General features: G+C 48.1%; 1 protein-coding gene across 2 annotated transcripts; it reads right to left on the reverse strand.

Annotated features, from left to right (window-relative positions):
* Positions 1–8,306: 8,306 nt before the first annotated feature.
* On the reverse strand, positions 8,307–16,689 carry ccnb2 (cyclin B2). Of its 2 annotated transcripts, none has more exons than XM_072470704.1 (9): positions 16,283–16,689; positions 14,219–14,335; positions 13,904–14,140; positions 13,618–13,806; positions 12,612–12,770; positions 10,834–11,067; positions 10,557–10,697; positions 9,907–10,017; positions 8,307–9,818 (listed from the first exon to the last, which is right to left on the reverse strand). In XM_072470704.1, the coding sequence occupies exons 1-9, from the start codon at positions 16,304–16,306 to the stop codon at positions 9,717–9,719; spliced, it is 1,314 nt and encodes a 437-aa protein (XP_072326805.1). In that variant the 5' UTR covers positions 16,307–16,689; the 3' UTR covers positions 8,307–9,716. The 2 variants fall into 2 exon arrangements, with proteins under 2 accessions (XP_072326805.1, XP_072326804.1); XM_072470703.1 differs by having other exon boundaries at positions 13,904–14,143.
* Positions 16,690–17,539: the final 850 nt, after the last annotated feature.

Consider the following 17,539-nt stretch of genomic DNA (forward strand, 5'->3'; position numbering starts at 1 on the left):
ATTTGGGCCCATAGAGAGAAGGTGGACAGGGCAGAGACGGACCGACTGGTAAATTAGTTACTACAGATTGATAGGAGGTATGCGGAGACCCCAGAGGCAGGGCTTTTAAGGGGACAGCGGCGGTTACAGGCGGAGTTAGCTTGCTGACCACAGGGAGGGCGGTGGAGCAGCTGAGGAAGGCGAGGGGGGCGATCTATGAACATGGAGAGAAGGCCAGTAGAATGCTTGCACAGCAGCTGAGGAAGAGGGAGTCAGCTAGGGAGATAGGGAAAGTAAAGGACGGAGATGGGAACCTGGTTGGAGATTCAGTCAGGGTGAATAAGGCGTTTAGGGATTTCTACAGCAGGCTGTACAGGTCGGAACACCCTATGGGTCCGAAGGGGATGAGGCGCTTCTTGGAGGGGCTGAATTTCCCAAAGGTGGACGGGGAGCGGGTAGAAGAGCTGGGGGCCCCAATCGGGCTGGAGGAGATAGTGGGGGGCTTGAAGGCCATGCAGGCGGGTAAGGCCCCGGGTCCGGACGGGTACCCAGTAGAGTTTTATAAAAAGTTCTCTGGGATATTGGGGCAAGTGTTGTTGAGGATGTTCAATGAGGCAAGGGAAAGAGGGGTGTTGCCCCTGACTATGTCACAGGCAACAATTTCGCTGATTCGTAAGCGGGACAAGAACCCGGAGCTGTGTGGATCCTACAGGCCGATCTCCCTGTTGAATGCAGATGCCAAGTTGCTGGCCAAAATCTTGTCCTCCAGGATCGAGGATTGTCCTCTGGATGTTATTGGGTAGGCAGTTGGTGGCCAATGTAAGAAGACTGTTAAATGTGATCATGATGCCCCCGGAAGGTAGGGAGGTTGAGGTAGTGATCGCAATGGATGCAGAAAAGGTTTTTGATCGGGTAGAATGGGTCTATCTGTGGGAGATACTGGGACGGTTCGGATTCGGGCGGGGCTTTATTGACTGGGTCAGGTTACTGTATCAAGCTCCTGTGGCAAGTATACGGATGAATAGGACAACATTGGACTATTTTAGACTGCACCGGGGGACGAGACAGGGATGCCCCCTCTCCCCACTGTTGTTTGCGCTGGCTATAGAGCCATTGGCCAGAGAGCCTCGAGGGGCTGGAGAGGACTGGTCCAGAGGGGGTGGAGCACAGGGTTTCGCTCTCTGCGGATGACCTGCTTCTGTACGTTTCGGACCCAATAGAGGGGATGGAAGAAATCGTGAGGACTCTAGGAGAATTTGGCTGGTTTTCGGGGTATAAGCTTAATATGGGAAAGAGAGAGATGTTTGTGGTCAAGGAGAGGCGACTGGGAGAGCTGCCGTTTAGGTTAATAAAGGGAAGCTTAGATACCTAGGCGCAGGAATGGGACAGGCTGCATAAATTGAATCTGGCCCGGCTGGTGGACCAAATGAAGGACGATTTTCAGAGATGGGACGCACTCCCATTGTCATTAGCTGGGAGGGTGCAAACGGTGACGATGACGATTCTCCCGAGATTCTTATTTGTATTTCAGTGTCTCTCCATCTTTATTCCACGATCCCTTTTTAAGCAGGTCAACAGAGTGATCACGGGCTTTGTCTGGGCGGGCAAGACCCCCCCCCACACCCCGTGTAAGGGAGGTAATGCTTGAGCGGAGTCGGGGAGAGGGCGGGCTGGCGCTGCCAAATTTTAGTAACTATTACTGGCCGGTGAATATAGCCGTGATCAGGAAGTGGGTGGTGGGGGAGGGGTCGGCATGGGTGCGTATGGAGGCGGCTTCATGTAAGGGCACCAGCTTGGGGGCATTGGTAACGGCGCCTCTGCCGTTCCCGCCGGCACGGTACTCCACCAGTCCAGTGGTGGCGGCGGCCCTGAGAGTGTGGGGACAAAGGAGGCGGCATGTGGGAGCATCGGTCTGGGCCCCGATCTGTGATAATCACCGGTTTGTCCCGGGGAGTATGGACAGGGGGCTCCGGTTATGGCGGGGATTGAGAGGATGGGGGATATGTTCATAGAGGGGAGCTTTCCGAGTATGAGGGTGCTGGAGGAGAAGTTTGGGTTGGCGAGGGGAAACAAATTCAGGCATCTGCAGGTGCAGAACTTCCTTCGTAAACAGGTGTCAACCTTCCCGCTCCTACTGCTAAGGGGGATTCAGGACAGGGTAGTTTACAGAGTGGGGGGGGGGGGGGGTGCGGGTAGGAGAAGGGAGCGTCTCGGACATAAGGAGCTTATGGGGTCGGAGGAGACGCAGAGAAAGGAGCTGAAGTGCAAGTGGGAGGAGGAGCTGGGAGGTGAGATAGAGGATGGTCTATGGGCAGACGCGTTGAGTAGAGTCAACGTGTTTGCAACATGTGCCAGGCTCAACCTGATACAATTTAAGGTTGTTCACCGGGCTCACATGACAGTGGCCCAGATGAGCAGATTCTTTGGGGTGGAGGATAGGTGCGCAAAATATGCAGGAGGACCGGCGAACCATGTCCACATTTTGGACATGTTCAAAGCTTAGGGGATTTTGGCAGGGGTTTGCAGCTGTCATGTCCACGGTTTTAAAAACAAGGGTGGCGCTGGGTCCAGAGGTGGCGATTTTCAGGGTGTCGGAAGACCCGGGAATCCAGGAGGAGAAAGAGGCAGACGTTCTGGCCATTGCTTCCCTGGTAGCCCGGAGACTGATACTATTAGCTTGGAGGGACTCAAAGCCCCCGAAGTCGGAGACCTGGCTATCGGACATGGCTAGCGTTCGGTTTGGAGAAAATCAAGTTCGCCTTGAGAGGGTCACTGTTAGGGTTCGCCCGGAGGTGGCAACCGTTGTGGGGGGGGGGTGAGACCCATGCAGACACAGGGAGAATGTAAAACCAGATAGGACTTAAACATATCACTTCACCCATTTTCCAAACGGTGTTTGAATAATGCAAATGAGAAAGAATGAGTGAAAGACTAATTTTGGGCAGAGGAACAGGCCATTTTGTACCCTGCCTTTGAAGGAGGAGAAAATCAAATGGAGTGGAAATCCACTCAGACACGGGGAGAAAGTGCAAACTCCACAGTCAGTCACCCAAGGCGGGAATTGAACCCGGGTCTCTGGCAGCAAGACAGCAGTGCTAACAACTGTGCCACCCAGTGCAGACATTATTCCACTGCAACTGCACAACAATTTTTATATTCATAAAGCACCTATTTTAATGTCCACCATCGGACATTAAAATCTTTAATGGAGCATTATTAGCAAAGTTTGCCTGAGCCACCCAACAGAGTTGGGCAGATAGAGAATTCCTACACTGCAAAAGGCTGCCACTTGGCCCATCGAGTCTGCACCAACCCTCTGAAAGAGCACCCTACCTAGGCCCACACCTCCACCCCTTCCCTGTAACCGCTCCTAAATTGCACACCTTTGGTCAAAAGCTTGATCAGAGGGCCGTTCTTCAGGAGTGTTTTGGGACAGAATTCCACAGCTTAGGCAGGTGAAGGCACTGCCTGCAATTGATGGGAGCAGTTAAAAATCAATCAGCACTGCTCAAGGAGCCAGAAGTAGAATCCAACTACCGTTCCCTGAAATTGATTGTGTAGTATGTAAGTCTGCATGAAATTGCATCCGTAATGCAAAATTAAGGATTGCAAAACGACAATTAGAAATGTTGATTTTAAGCCTGTCAAGACCAGTGTTGTGGCTGGACACTCGTTTCTCTAATCAGGTGACCAGGTAAACCGAGCAAGGCAACGGCTATCAAAGGATCGGAAAGTTATTTTTACAATTTAAGATAGAGGGTCTTGAAACATGTACGCAAAAGGTCGACTAGCCCAAAACTGAAGTAGTTAATTCAGCGGTTTAAGGCTAAAAGAAACAAAAACTTGGAATTTTTAAAATCAATGAATCAACAACAAAACATCAGAATGGAGGGCAGCACGGTGGCACAGTGGTTAGCACTGCTGCCTCATGGCACCAAGGTCCCAGATTCGATCCCAGCTCTGGGTCACTGTCCGTGTGGAGTTTGCACATTATCCCAGTGTGTGGGTTTTGCCCTCACAACCCAAAAGATGTGCAGGTTAGGTGGATTGGCCACGCTAAATTGCCCCTTGATTGGAAAAAATTAATTGGGTACTCTTACTAAAAGATAAACATCAGAATTGGACAATATACAAAGCTCCCAATGCACACCCTTTATGTCAAACTATTGGTAAATTCATAATTAAATAATTGGTAATTTTTGAAGATTATACTGAAGTCAACGATTAAATAACGACAGATCTCAGTGATGCCTCATTTGTTGCTTGAAACTGTAACTCTCCGCAACTATACGTAGCTATCCCCACAGAGGCAATTTGTCTTTGTGGAGGAATGGCAATGTTTTGTAGTTGGGACAAGTGTTACATATCCTAAAGGAGATGAATGAGGTTTGGCCAAAGAGGTGGAAACTCCTGCAAAATACAGATGAAACAAAGTGATTCCATTTCAACTATCCTCCTAGCAACATTGAGAGACTCGAGGGTCTCACTATTTAAAGGGTACAGGCTAGGACTGCCATGTGGCTGCTGCAGTCTAAAGCCAGGTGGGCCAGAGACACTGCAGACATTCAAGCTTACGAAAGACTAAAATCGTTAGATTAGAGGTAAACTCTCAGCGAAATGCTGTAATACCACAGCCCCCTCACTTCAGCTGCCAAGATCACTGCATTGAGCTTCGGAATCCAGGTTATGTAAATTAGAAAACAGGCACCGTCTCAGTACTCTCCAAGTCACTCATTTCCCAACCTTCAACCACGTCTTGATTTCCAGTAGTTATCCCAAATACCCCACACTTTGATTTTAATTATTTCTATGCTTACCAAAACCCATTCCTCAAGAGGGTGTTGAATCTTCAGTGGATTTTTCTCTCTCTTTCCCTCCTCCCTTCCCCCCCCCCCCCCCCAAAAGGATGTGGGCATCCCCAATTGCCCTTGGCAATTTTAAGAGTCAGCCACATTGCCGTGGGTCTGAAGTCACACGTAGGCCAGACCAGGTAAAGATGGCAGATTTCCTTGCCTAAAAAAAAGGACATTAGTGAACTAGATGGGTTTTTATGACAAGGAATGATTCCATGGTCATCATTAGATTTTTAATTCCAGATTTTATTGAATTTAAATGCCACCACCTGCCACAGTGGAACTTAAAGGAGAGCATTTATCCTAGGTCTCTGGTATACTAGTTCAGTGACAATACCACTGCCTCCTGATAGGAGGTAGTCCTCAATATTACTTGTGAAAATAAATTCCATTTGAATCTAGCTCGTCTAAATTGCTCATTTTCCTTTTCAGAAAAGCACCACCTTAGCCGGTTTCCAATCTTCCAGTACCCATAGTTGGCACTGAGAACTAAGCCTGGCATCTAAACCAGCTTCTATAACATCAACTGGCTGGTATACAACAGGAATCACATTTGCAGCAGTCTATATTTTAGTAGTAACGTGTGAGTTATTCCGGGAAGTATCAGAATATCTAGCGGCTCCGTTCAATTAGTATTAGACCCAAGGAAGCAGCATACAAATTGGCCAAAAAAAAAACAACCAGCAAGAGACCAGAGAATTGGGAGCAATTCCGAATGGGAAGGAAAGTATGAGCACTCACTGGGAATGAGGGAGTATAAAAGTTTCTATAGATACATGGGAGAAGGGAGAAAAAGATGGATGAAGACAAGTCAGAAACAGGAAGATTTATAATTCCTGTTCAGAAATGTTCAGAATGGAGTACAGTCACAAGTGGAGTACCACAAGGATCTGTTCTGGGGCCGTTGCTGTTTGTCATTTTTATCAATGACCTAGAGGAAGGCACAGAAGGGTGGGTGAGTAAATTTGCAGATGATACTAAAGTCGGTGGTGTTGTCGATAGTGTGGAAGGATGTAGCAGGTTACAGAGGGATATAGATAAGCTGCAGAGCTGGGCTGAGAGGTGGCAAATGGAGTTTAATGTAGAGAAGTGTGAGGTGATTCACTTTGGAAGGAATAACAGGAATGCGGAATATTTGGCTAATGGTAAAGTTCTTGAAAGTGTGGCTGAGCAGAGGGATCTAGGTGTCCATGTACATAGATCCCTGAAAGTTGCCACCCAGGTTGATAGGGTTGTGAAGAAGGCCTATGGAGTGTTGGCCTTTATTGGTAGAGGGATTGAGTTCCGGAGTCGGGAGGTCATGTTGCAGCTGTACAGAACTCTGGTCCGGCCGCATTTGGAGTATTGCGTACAGTTCTGGTCACCGCATTATAGGAAGGACGTGGAGGCTTTGGAGCGGGTGCAGAGGAGATTTACCAGGATGTTGCCTGGTATGGAGGGAAAATCTTATGAGGAAAGGCTGACGGACGTGAGGTTGTTTTCGTTGGAGAGAAGAAGGTTAAGAGGAGACTTAATAGAGGCATACAAAATGATCAGGGGGTTGGATAGGGTGGACAGTGAGAGCCTTCTCCCGCGGATGGAAATGGCTGGCACGAGGGGACATAACTTTAAACTGAGGGGTAATAGATATAGGACAGAGGTCAGAGGTAGGTTCTTTACGCAAAGAGTAGTGAGGCCGTGGAATGCCCTACCTGCTACAGTAGTGAACTCGCCAACATTGAGGGCATTTAAAAGTTTATTGGATAAACATATGGATGATAATGGCATAGTGTAGGTTAGATGGCTTTTGTTTCGGTGCAACATCGTGGGCCGAAGGGCCTGTACTGCGCTGTATTGTTCTATGTTCTATGTTCTATAATGGGAAGAAATGACTGAGCAACTATATACATACTTGGTTGTCTTCACAAAGGAGGACACAATATCATACCAGAAATGTAGGGGGAACAGAGCCGTGCAGGAGGCCATTTGGACCATCAAGTCTGCACCAGCCCGCAGGCCCACTCCCCAGTCACCCAATGTCAGAATTGAACCCGGGTCCCTGGCACTGTGATGCAGCAGTGCTAACCCCTATGCTGCAGTCAAAGCATGCTTTAGGGAAAGAGAGGAACTGAAAGTATAGGAATGGTATGGGGAAAGTGATGGGATTGAAGGCCTACAACTCTGCAGGACCCGAATCTACATCCCAGAGTACTTGTGGCTCTAGAAATAGCAGATGCATCGGTGGTAATCTCAAAATTCTATAGACTCTGGAACAGTTCTTACAGATTAGCTGCCCTCTAATGTAACCCCACTATGTAAAATAGAGAGAAAAAAAAACCCAGAAGTTTAAACCAATAAAGCCTGACAGTGGGGATAATACTATTTTTAATAGCAGAGGACTGGATTGGAGAGTCAACATGGACTAATAAAAGGGAAATCATGTTTAATAAACCTACTGGAATTCTTCGAGGATGTAAAGAGTTGATGAAGGGGAGCCAGTGACTAGTGGGGTGCCACAGGGATCAATGCTGGGACCCTTGTTATTCACACTGCACAGATGAGGGAACAAAAGTACCATCTCTAAATTTGCAGTGGACACAAAGCTGGGTGGGAGGGCGAGCTGCACATGTTCGCCTTCATAAAGAGAGCATTAGAGTACAGGATAAGAGAAAATACAGGGCCTTAGTATAGCTGGAATATTGTGCGCAGTTTGTTTTCCTGATCAGAGGAAGGATATTCTTGCTCGAGGGAATGCAGTGAGGATTTACCAGACTGATTCCTGGGATGGCAGGATTGACATAGGAGGAGAGATCAAGTCAGTTAGGATTGCATTTGCTGGAGTTAAAAATGGAGGGGATCTCATACCTGCAAAATTCTAACAGAACTAGACAGGATAAATGCAGTATGTTCCTGATTGGGTGGGTGGGGGGGGGTGGGTAAAGAGACAATGAGGAGACATTTATGGAGGGTGATCAGCCTGTAGAAAATCACTATCACAAGTAGCGGACACCAAAACACTTCAAGAGGCAATTAGATATATAGCACTTGGGGCAAAGGGGCTCTGGGGAGGGGAAAGCATGAAATGAAAAGAAATGAAAAATAGATCACAAGTAGGCTTCAAATGAAGTTACTGTGAAAAGCCCCTAGTCACCACATTCCGGCACCTGTTCAGGGAGGCTGTTACAGGAATTGAACTGTGCTGCTGGCCTGCTTTCAAAGCCAGCGATTTAGCCCTGTGGTGGTGAGTAACAAAGTAGGCTCGAGAAAGCCATTTGAATGTTTCATTGTTAAGTTTTCAACCCTAACCACCTTCTTACTGCTCTGGTATGGAAAGCATAGTTTCTTATTGGGATGCTTTACTGCAGTTAGTGCATCTTGTTCAAGTTATGGTTATAACAGTACATACTCACTGAATAATCTTTTATAAATTCTGTACCCGACTGCTATTCTTTTATTTGACTGTCACACTTTCAAACAATACTAACAGTTACCACATATTTGTAAATGATTTTATTCACACTTCAAGTCTGTAAAGGAGACGGATCAAAATTACTGTGGGCACATCTGTGGGGCTGCCTTGTGCATTAATGGCAACTGCTTCATTACAATGCAACATCCTCAAGAATCAGGTTAAAATAACATCCAGCAGGACCACATGTAAAGTCTGAACATGACCAACTTTAGCATCATGGGAGTCTTTAAAAAAAATACTAAGCAATGATTGCCAGTGTAGTCCTAGTATTAGAGAAGCAAATGTGAAATTAGTTACTAGGTTTCTTTAAAAAAAGAAACAACTTGGGCTGAGGCTTATTACATTTAGCTACAGCAAGGAGAGATTAATAAATACAGACTTTCGCAATTCAGTCAGTTATATTAGAGACTTGTATACAGACCATTCCGGTTGGGTTTGACTGCATTATACTAGAGCTTTGTCCCTCGTCCCCACTGCTAATTTATCCTCAAGCCACTCCAGAACATGAAACTGTACACCGTAAACTTTGGGAAGGACTTTGGCTTTGCATAATGCCAGATGATTAATTCTGCTCGAGTTGATATGTAATCAAGAGAAATCTTGCATGCCTTGAGTTATTGCTGCACCACTTAATCTCTCCTACATTTCTGATCACAAGGATATTTCTGGCACAAAAAAGGGAGTGTATTGTACTTGCGTTGCATGTTTAAGTGAGCCCTCAGACTTTGTAGGAGCCTTGGCCGATTAAACCCTGCAACCTTTGGGCCCAGTTACTTGATGCCTCGACCAACAGCCTTAAACGAAGTAAAATAAGATAGACCTTGACAACCAACAGCCTTAAGAGAAGTAAAATAAGATAGACCTTGACAAAGTCTAACCTCAAGTCAGTCAAACAATGTTTGCTGCTGGGGTGGGTGGGTAGAGAAATAAAAGAAGAAAAGAAAAGGAACAAAATATTCTAGGGGAAAAAAAGCAAAGTGGAACGTTTCCCATTTAACAACTTGGGAGCAAAGTAGATTTCCGAAAGTCTCTCCCACAAGAGTAGGATCAGGGAATGTAATTTTAAAATAAACTTGTTTGCATTGCAAATTTTACATCAGACAGAAAAAAAGCTTTAAAATTTACATGTAAAAACAAGATTGAGCACTGGGTGGTCTGCTCTCTACACAGTGCCCAAGCCCTTTGCTGAACTTCAGACATGAGCAGCCTGGACTATAGTCCTTCCAAGAGGAGAATCACTGGAACTGCAATTGAAGACTGAGCAGGTGACTCAGTTTTTAAAAAACAAAACACTGGGACAGTTCAACAAGAGGTTTTGAACATGGGAAGTACCCATCACAACTTTCCAAAGGCTGGACCGGTTAATAGCAGCAATTTTCTCATTTAAAAATCTGCAAAAAAGTGCAAAAAAATGTCCATGTTACTTTGGGGAGTTACAGTAAGGAAGAGGCCAGTTCTTGGACAAGTGCTGACTTCAGTTGAGGAATGGTGCTAATTTTCAGTAGTTTAGAACTTGCATATTTGTTCCTTACGGCCTAAGAAAGAAATAAAGAAAGAACCATTAAACTGATGCAACAAGATCTTTTCAGGACAAAAAAAAAAGCGACCAGGGTGATTACTTACAATGTGCTTTGTGAGGCCTCCATTCATTTTCACTACATTCTTTGCCATGTGTTGCATAGTCAAGTGCAAGGCTTCCTCCGTGTAGCCAGTATAGTATTGCTGAACTGTTGTCTAAAAGATACAAACGGGGACAAGATTGTCATGTCAATATAGAATGATGAATCGAGAAACATTCAATTTCTCTTCCCAATTACAATACCTTGCTAGAGATACTAATCAAACAATTTAAGCAACTCTAGTGAACACAGATCAAGACATTTGTATGGCTGAAGGACACAATAATAAAATTAAAGGAAACCACACTTCCATTCTCTCATTGGTTTAACCTAGATTGCAAATGCCACCAATATCTTGCAGTACATGTTTAGCACACTGGGATAAATAGCTGGCTTTAAAGCAGACCAAGGCAGGCCAGCAGCATGGTTCAATTCCCATACCAGCCTCCCCGAACAGGCGCCGGAATGTGGCGACTAGGGGCTTTTCACAGTAAACTTCATTTGAAGCCTACTTGTGACAATAAGCAATTTTCATTCCATTCCGCAGTACCTGTGGGAAAGTTACTTTTGCTACATTTAGTTCAACTCTACACGGTTTGCAAGTATATCTTGCAAATGAGGCCAGGACTTAATTAAACCATGTTTAAAACTTACCCATTTATTTTGACCCAAGACTTTGAAAGACAGGCAAAGTGCAGCTGCTGCAATTTCAGACGGGTGGATGTGCACCATGTTGTAGTCTATAACAGTCAGTTCCATTAGATATTTGGCAAGAGTATAGTTCTCAGCATCAACCTGTTATAAAGATAAATTAGTGTACTCATTTCATGTCTGATCAAACAAACAAAATTACAGACCCTGGAAAGCTCCCAATTGCCACAAGTGGTCTTGCAAGTAAATGGATTTTACGGATCTCAGATTCCATACTTACATCTGTTTTTGAAGCTCGTCTGAGGAAGTGCAGTGGAAGGGGGCGGCCCAATTTAAAGTCAAGTTCTTTAAGAATAAGTATTTCCATTTGCCGGATTTGGCTCTTGGTGTAGGCGTTGTCGGTGATGTAAACAAAGTCTCCGATAGCAGGTGGATACATTTCCTCATACTTGGAAGCGAGCAGCATGGCCGTCACAGCAACTAACTGGAGCTTCTTGCGAGAAACTGGCTGCTTCTGAAACGAGAATTTATTCCCATGAATGACAAGTCTACACATCGTCTCGGGGAGTAGCTGAGGATTAAAATTGTGCGATTTATTCAGATGTGACGGATTCCTCTACCATGGGATTTTTAATTCTATGACAAGCAGCAATTGCTGCCAGTTGGTCCAACCAGAAGTCCCTTCAGCAATGTGAGAAGGAATTAAGAAGTTACTGACGCTCCTCTCCCCCCCCCCTCCGCCTACAGCCCCCCCCCCCTCCGCCTACAGCCCCCCCCCCCCCTCCGCCTACAGCCCCCCCCCCCCCTCCGCCTACAGCCCCCCCCCCCCCTCCGCCTACAGCCCCCCCCCCCCCTCCGCCTACAGCCCCCCCCCCCCCCTCCGCCTACAGCCCCCCCCCCCCCTCCGCCTACAGCCCCCCCCCCCCCTCCGCCTACAGCCCCCCCCCCCCCTCCGCCTACAGCCCCCCCCCCCCCCTCCGCCTACAGCCCCCCCCCCCCTCCGCCTACAGCCCCCCCCCCCCCTCCGCCTACAGCCCCCCCCCCCTCCGCCTACAGCCCCCCCCCCCCCCTCCGCCTACAGCCCCCCCCCCCCCCTCCGCCTACAGCCCCCCCCCCCCCCTCCGCCTACAGCCCCCCCCCCCTCCGCCTACAGCCCCCCCCCCTCCGCCTACAGCCCCCCCCCCCTCCGCCTACAGCCCCCCCCCCCTCCGCCTACAGCCCCCCCCCCCTCCGCCTACAGCCCCCCCCCCCCTCCGCCTACAGCCCCCCCCCCCCCTCCGCCTACAGCCCCCCCCCCTCCCCTCCGCCTACAGCCCCCCCCCCTCCCCTCCGCCTACAGCCCCCCCCCCCCCCTCCAGCCCCCCCCCCCCCCCCTCCAGCCCCCCCCCCCCCCCTCCTCTGCCTACACCCCCCCCCCCCTCCCTCCCCCTCCATGAGTCAAGGCGTTTAATTCCCCAATCCGGGAGTTCTACTAATGCCTTAGTACATCATCTAGTGAGGATTACACTTTCAATCTTGACCTGCCACCACAGTTAATGCACAAATCCATTCTAGAGAGGTTACATGTACACTCTGAGGAGCACACAAAGGCAACATGCCTGCATAGGCAATAAGCCTTGGGCCTACTGCCTGTCAGCTAATCAAACTGTATTATTTTGACCTCTTAAAAAAAAAAAAGCTATCACCCAAATCTGTAAAATTAACTGTGACACTTATTTAGTGGAGTTGAGGTTTTTAAATACTACATTGTGCTTTTAATTAAAATGGAGTGAATGACCCATTAGAAAAGCCTCAGGGTAGCGCGGTGGTTACGGGTTTGATCCTGGCCCCAGATCACGGTCAGTGTGGAGTCGGCACATTGTGGGCCTCAGCCCCATAACCCAAAAGGTGTGCAGGGTAGGTGAATTGGCCATGCTAAATTGCCCCTTCATTGGGAAAAAAAAATTAATTGGGCACTCTAAATTTATAACCCTCTTGCAGAACTCTGGACACTTCATATTTCCAAACACAGTTTAGTTACAGATCCCAAAGACAATCTCTTGTTACAATGGCACTCACTTGCAAAAAACGATCCATTACAGCCAAGGTCATGTAGAGAGTTTCTTGCAGCAGGCAAAATTTTGAATGAACTTGAATTAGCCAATCAACTAGGATTGCACGCATGCGTTCATTTATTTCTTGCCCGTCAAGGTAATGAGGCCTGATAGTTAGATCCATCTGGTGAGGAATAAAATGGTCAAATATCATGTCTGGTTTTAAGTGCTTGAAATAGCAAACTTCAGTTAGATTTAAGAAACATGCAGGGCAGCATGGTGGCGTGGTGGTTAGCATTGCTGCCTCACGGCACCGAGGTTCGATCCCGGCTCGCTGTCTGTGTGGAGTTTGCACATTCTCTCCGTGTTTGCGTGGGTTTTGCCCCCACAGCCCAAAGTTGTGTAGGGTAGGTGGATTGGCCACGCTAAATTGCCCCTTAATTGGAAACAAAATTATTGGGTACTCTAAATTTCTTTATTTTATTTAAATGAGGAACATACATTTTGAACTTCAAAGTTCCACGAATGTGTTCAATTTTATTCTCCGAATTAATTACGCAATCCGACCTTTCTAATGGCGTTGGGAGTTTAAATGTCTGTCTGGGCAGTGCCCAAAATTATTCAGTGCATGTTTAAATCTAAAACTAGTTCACAGTTACAATCAGAAACTAGGGGCTGGTTTAGCACACTGGGCTAAATCGCTGACTTTTAAAGCAGACCAAGCAGCAGGGTTCAATTCCCGTACCAGCCTCCCCGAACAGGCGTGAATGTGGTGACTAGGGGCTTTTCACAGTAACTTCATTTGAAGCTTTTCACAGTAACTTCATTTGAAGCCTACTTGTGACAATAAGCGATTTTAAATTTCATTTCTAGAGTGTCAGGTCAAAATAGCAGTAAGCACAATTTTAAAACACTAAAATTTAGAATGACTTTTTAAAAAAGATATGTTTATTAGTCAGGAACATTAAGTGCAAGAGATCATTCAGCATCACAAAGGCTTCAGCTACCACAAGCCTGATCAGTCTACACACCTCCAGTTGCCGCAAATATTTGTAGATATCTTTTATATACTGACTACACATTTGAGGGTTGCCAGCATCCTGAACATCAAGGTCTTCCACCTCCAGCAAGGCTCCAGAAAAAGCAGAACATAAATCTTCCTCTTTCATAGCGACAACCTCAGTCATGGAGACATCCATGGGTGTTGGCGAGATGGGGGCCTTAAGGGAAAAAAAAAAAAAAAAGGGCAATGAAAAAAGTTTGTTTTCCCCTCAATAAAATTTTTATTTTTTTAAAAACTGTATCTGCAATGCATACCTGTGGGATGGGCTGCTGAATTACTGGCTTAGTCTCAGGAACGGCTCGTTTAATCCCACAAGCCACTGGCTTCACCTCACGAGCTGCCGGCCTCAACTCGTGTGCCATTGGTTTGGTGAATTGTTGCGGCAAAACTAGTCCTTTTGGTTTGCCTGCCACTGGCTTAGATGCCACTGGTTTGGCTGCCACTGGTTTCGATACCACCGGCTTGGCTACTACATCAGCCATTTGTTTTTTCTGCTGGAATAATAGAAATTTATTAATTGCCTTTTTGGATAAATTAGTCAATAAGATATTCAAGTGAAAGGTTATTACCAGTTCTGCTCGAGTCATCATTCGATTGGCCAAGTCTCGTAAAGCAGGCCTCCTGGTGACTGCAGTCAATTTGGTAGAGGGCTGGGCTGCTTCCATATTTTCTACATTTCGAAGAGCCTAACAAGATAAAAGTATATGCTGCTTTACAAACAGGTACAAGTTGATACAGATATGGACTCCCAATTTGGGATACTCATTCTTCCAAATAGAGGAATTGGCCAAGGATCATGCCACACTTGTGGCCACATCCCTCCCTCCTCCCCCATATCTGCTTCTGCTACACTTAAACCCTTTTCCCACTCTGCTTCCCCAGCCCACTTTAAAGGTGGAACCAAGAAAGGGCAACCATACAGGGGTGGGGTGGTCATAAAGTTATTAGGCCCAATTTGGACACAAATCCAATTGGGAGAGTTCAAAACAGCTGGGGCTCAGAGGACAGATGAATGTTAAGGGGCAATTAGGTAAAACGGACAGGACAGCATGTAGTTTCCTAGAGCTATTTGGTAGCGAGAGGAGGTGTTTGCTCTCCTCATGACCCTTGAGTGGCAGGAGGCTTCGGTATGTGTGACCCCAAAAACATTTACTGTGGCGTAGCCAGATATATTCCAGTCCGAAATCAGGCGTTAAGAGAGAGTGAAGATGGACGAGGATTGGGAACAGGTAGAAATCCTGCTGAGGACAAGGAAATCAAAGATGTGGAAGTGGTTGAGCGGACTGATCGCTGTCAGGTGGGTAGGCTATTGAGAGTTGACTTTTTAAACAAGGGAGGGCAGGAAGGAAACAGAAGGGAGTACCTCTCTCCCCTAGCAATAGATGGAGAGAAATGGAACAAGTTGAAAAGACAAAAGGCAGCGAGGAGAGATTAACAATTGATAGATGTGCCATTTGTTAATCAATCAGTGTTGCCACCATAAAGCCAATGGACTAATTGGCCAAGGACAAGAGCAGGTGCAGACTCGATGGGCTGAATGGCCTCCTTCTGGACTAAATTCGAAGACAAAGCCAGGATAACGATGTAACCAAGGTAGCACTACTGCCTCACAATGATGGAGGGCCCGGGTTTGATCCCAGCCCACTCTGGAGTTTTCACATTATCCGTGTCTGCACGAGTCTCATCCCCACAACCCAAAAAGTGTAGGGTAGGTAAATTGGCCACGCTAAATTGCAACAACAAAAAAGAGAGATATAAAACTGTGACTATCAATGGCCTTTAGTTCAGCATCCATTTTCCTACAATGCCAGAGAAAATTCATAAGATAGTGTAAAGTATACAGAACAAACAGGCCATTCAGTCCAACTGGTCTGTGCCAGATGTTCCAATTCAGTAGATTCCAGCATTTAAAAAGGACAACACTAAACATGATCAAACCACACGGAACTGAAAAAGACTTGGCCAGAACAATGGTCAGGAAACTGGGACAACATGCAGCCCACACTTGAACAGTGACTGCTGCATCACACCACCAGGGACCCAGATGCAGTTCTGGCCTTGGGGTAACTGTGTGTGGGGACATATTCCTCCCCCCCCCCCCCCCCAGTGTGTGTGTGGGTTACATTCTCCGTGTCAGCGTAGGTTGTGCTCCAGTTTCCTCCCACAGTCCAAAAGATATGCAGGTTAAGTGGATTGGCCATGCTAAATTGCATGCGCAGGTTAAGTGGATTGGCTATGCTAAATTGCATGCGCAGGTTAAGTGGATTGGCTATGCTGAAGAGCAGTATCCAAAGGTGGGGTTTGGGGGATAGAGGGTCGGTGCAGACCCGACGGGCCGAATGGCCTCCTCCTGCACTTTAGGGATTGTACGGTTCGATGGGAATGCAAGGAGTTGGGAGCGATGGAACTCGGACTTTGTAACAATCGCGGGCGGGAGGAAGAGAAAGAAAAAAAAAAGTGTCCTAAAATCCAGGAAAGGATTTAATTAACAATATTCAACAAGAGCGCCAGACATAGCTGTTTTGGGGGTGGGGGGTGGCAGAGAAAGATATTCATAATTAACAGCTGGGAGTCTGGGACCATGTGTCGATTTCTTCCCCTCCCCCAATGAAACTGAACAGACTGAAACTTACAACATTACGGCGGCTGAGAGCCATGGCGGGGGTAGGGGGTCAGTCACTTGGCGGAGGCTGGGTGTCCCGCTGCAGGAGGGGGTCCCGGAGCTGCTGCTGGTCCAGCGACGTGTCTCTGTCTTCCTCTCCGAGGCTCTTCTGGTGGGTCCTGGAGGGGGTCCCGCGGTCTGTCTCGGTGTCTCTTTCGCTCTGAGGCTCTGCTGCTGGGTCCTGGGTCCCGGTGCTGCAGCTGGTCCCGCGGTCGGTGTCTGTGTGTGTGTCACTCTGAGGCTCTGCTGCTGGGTCCCGGTCCCGCGGTGTGTGTGTGTGTGTGTGTGTGTCTCTCTGAGGCGCTGCTGCAGGGTCCCGGTGCTGGAGTTGGTCCCGCAGGCTGCCTGTGTCTCTTTCGCTCTCAGAAGATCTGCTGCTTCCGCGAATCTTTCAAATGCCCCTTCCCGCCCTCTCATTGGCCGGAGCCCGGAGAGATGCGCTCTCCCCATTGGCCAGCGGCCCGCTCTGGAATGCGTTTCCAGGGCGACGCCTCGTTCGGAATCAGAACCCTTTAAAAAATAATAAAAAAATATTTCCACCATCTCGCCGGTGTCACCAAAGAACCCCATCCCAGCCTCCCGGAGTCCCCAAAACCCACCCCAGCCTCCCGGAGTCCCCAAAACCCACCCCAGCCTCCCGGAGTCCCCAAAACCCACCCCAGCCTCCCGGAGTCCCCAAAACCCACCCCAGCCTCCCGGAGTCCCCAAAACCCACCCCAGCCTCCCGGAGTCTCCAAAACCCACCCCAGCCTCCCGGAGTCCCCAAAACCCACCCCAGCCTCCCGGAGTCCCCAAAACCCACCCCAGCCTCCCGGAGTCCCCAAAACCCACCCCAGCCTCCCGGAGTCCCCAAAACCCACCCCAGCCTCCCGGAGTCTCCAAAACCCACCCCAGCCTCCCGGAGTCCCCAAAACCCACCCCAGCCTCCCGGAGTCTCCAAAACCCACCCCAGCCTCCCGGAGTCTCCAAAACCCACACCAGCCTCCCGGAGTCCCCAAAACCCCCATCCCAGCCTCCCAGAGTCACCAAAACCCCCATCCCGGTCTCCCAGAGTCACCAAAACCCCCATCCCGGTCTCCCAGAGTCACCAAAACCCCCATCCCGGTCTCCCGGAGTCACCAAACCCCCCATCCCAGCCTGCCGGAGTCACCAAAACCCCCATCCCAGCCTCCCGGAGTCCCCAAAACCCCCATCCCAGCCTCCCAGAGTCACCAAAACCCCCATCCCA

The sequence above is a fragment of the Scyliorhinus torazame genome, chromosome 12 (assembly GCF_047496885.1).
Source record: "Scyliorhinus torazame isolate Kashiwa2021f chromosome 12, sScyTor2.1, whole genome shotgun sequence".
NCBI classification, from domain to species: domain Eukaryota; kingdom Metazoa; phylum Chordata; class Chondrichthyes; order Carcharhiniformes; family Scyliorhinidae; genus Scyliorhinus; species Scyliorhinus torazame.

Excerpts from the sequence above, each read along its gene's own strand:
- ccnb2 (XM_072470703.1), bottom strand. The coding sequence starts at position 16,306 with ATGGCTCTCAGCCGCCGTAATGTT. Across the intron at positions 10,698-10,833 it reads GACGAGCTTCAAAAACAGAT|GTTGATGCTGAGAACTATAC; the intron begins GTAAGTATGGAA and ends TCTTTATAACAG. Across the intron at positions 10,018-10,556 it reads TCTTGGGTCAAAATAAATGG|ACAACAGTTCAGCAATACTA; the intron begins GTAAGTTTTAAA and ends TGTATCTTTTAG.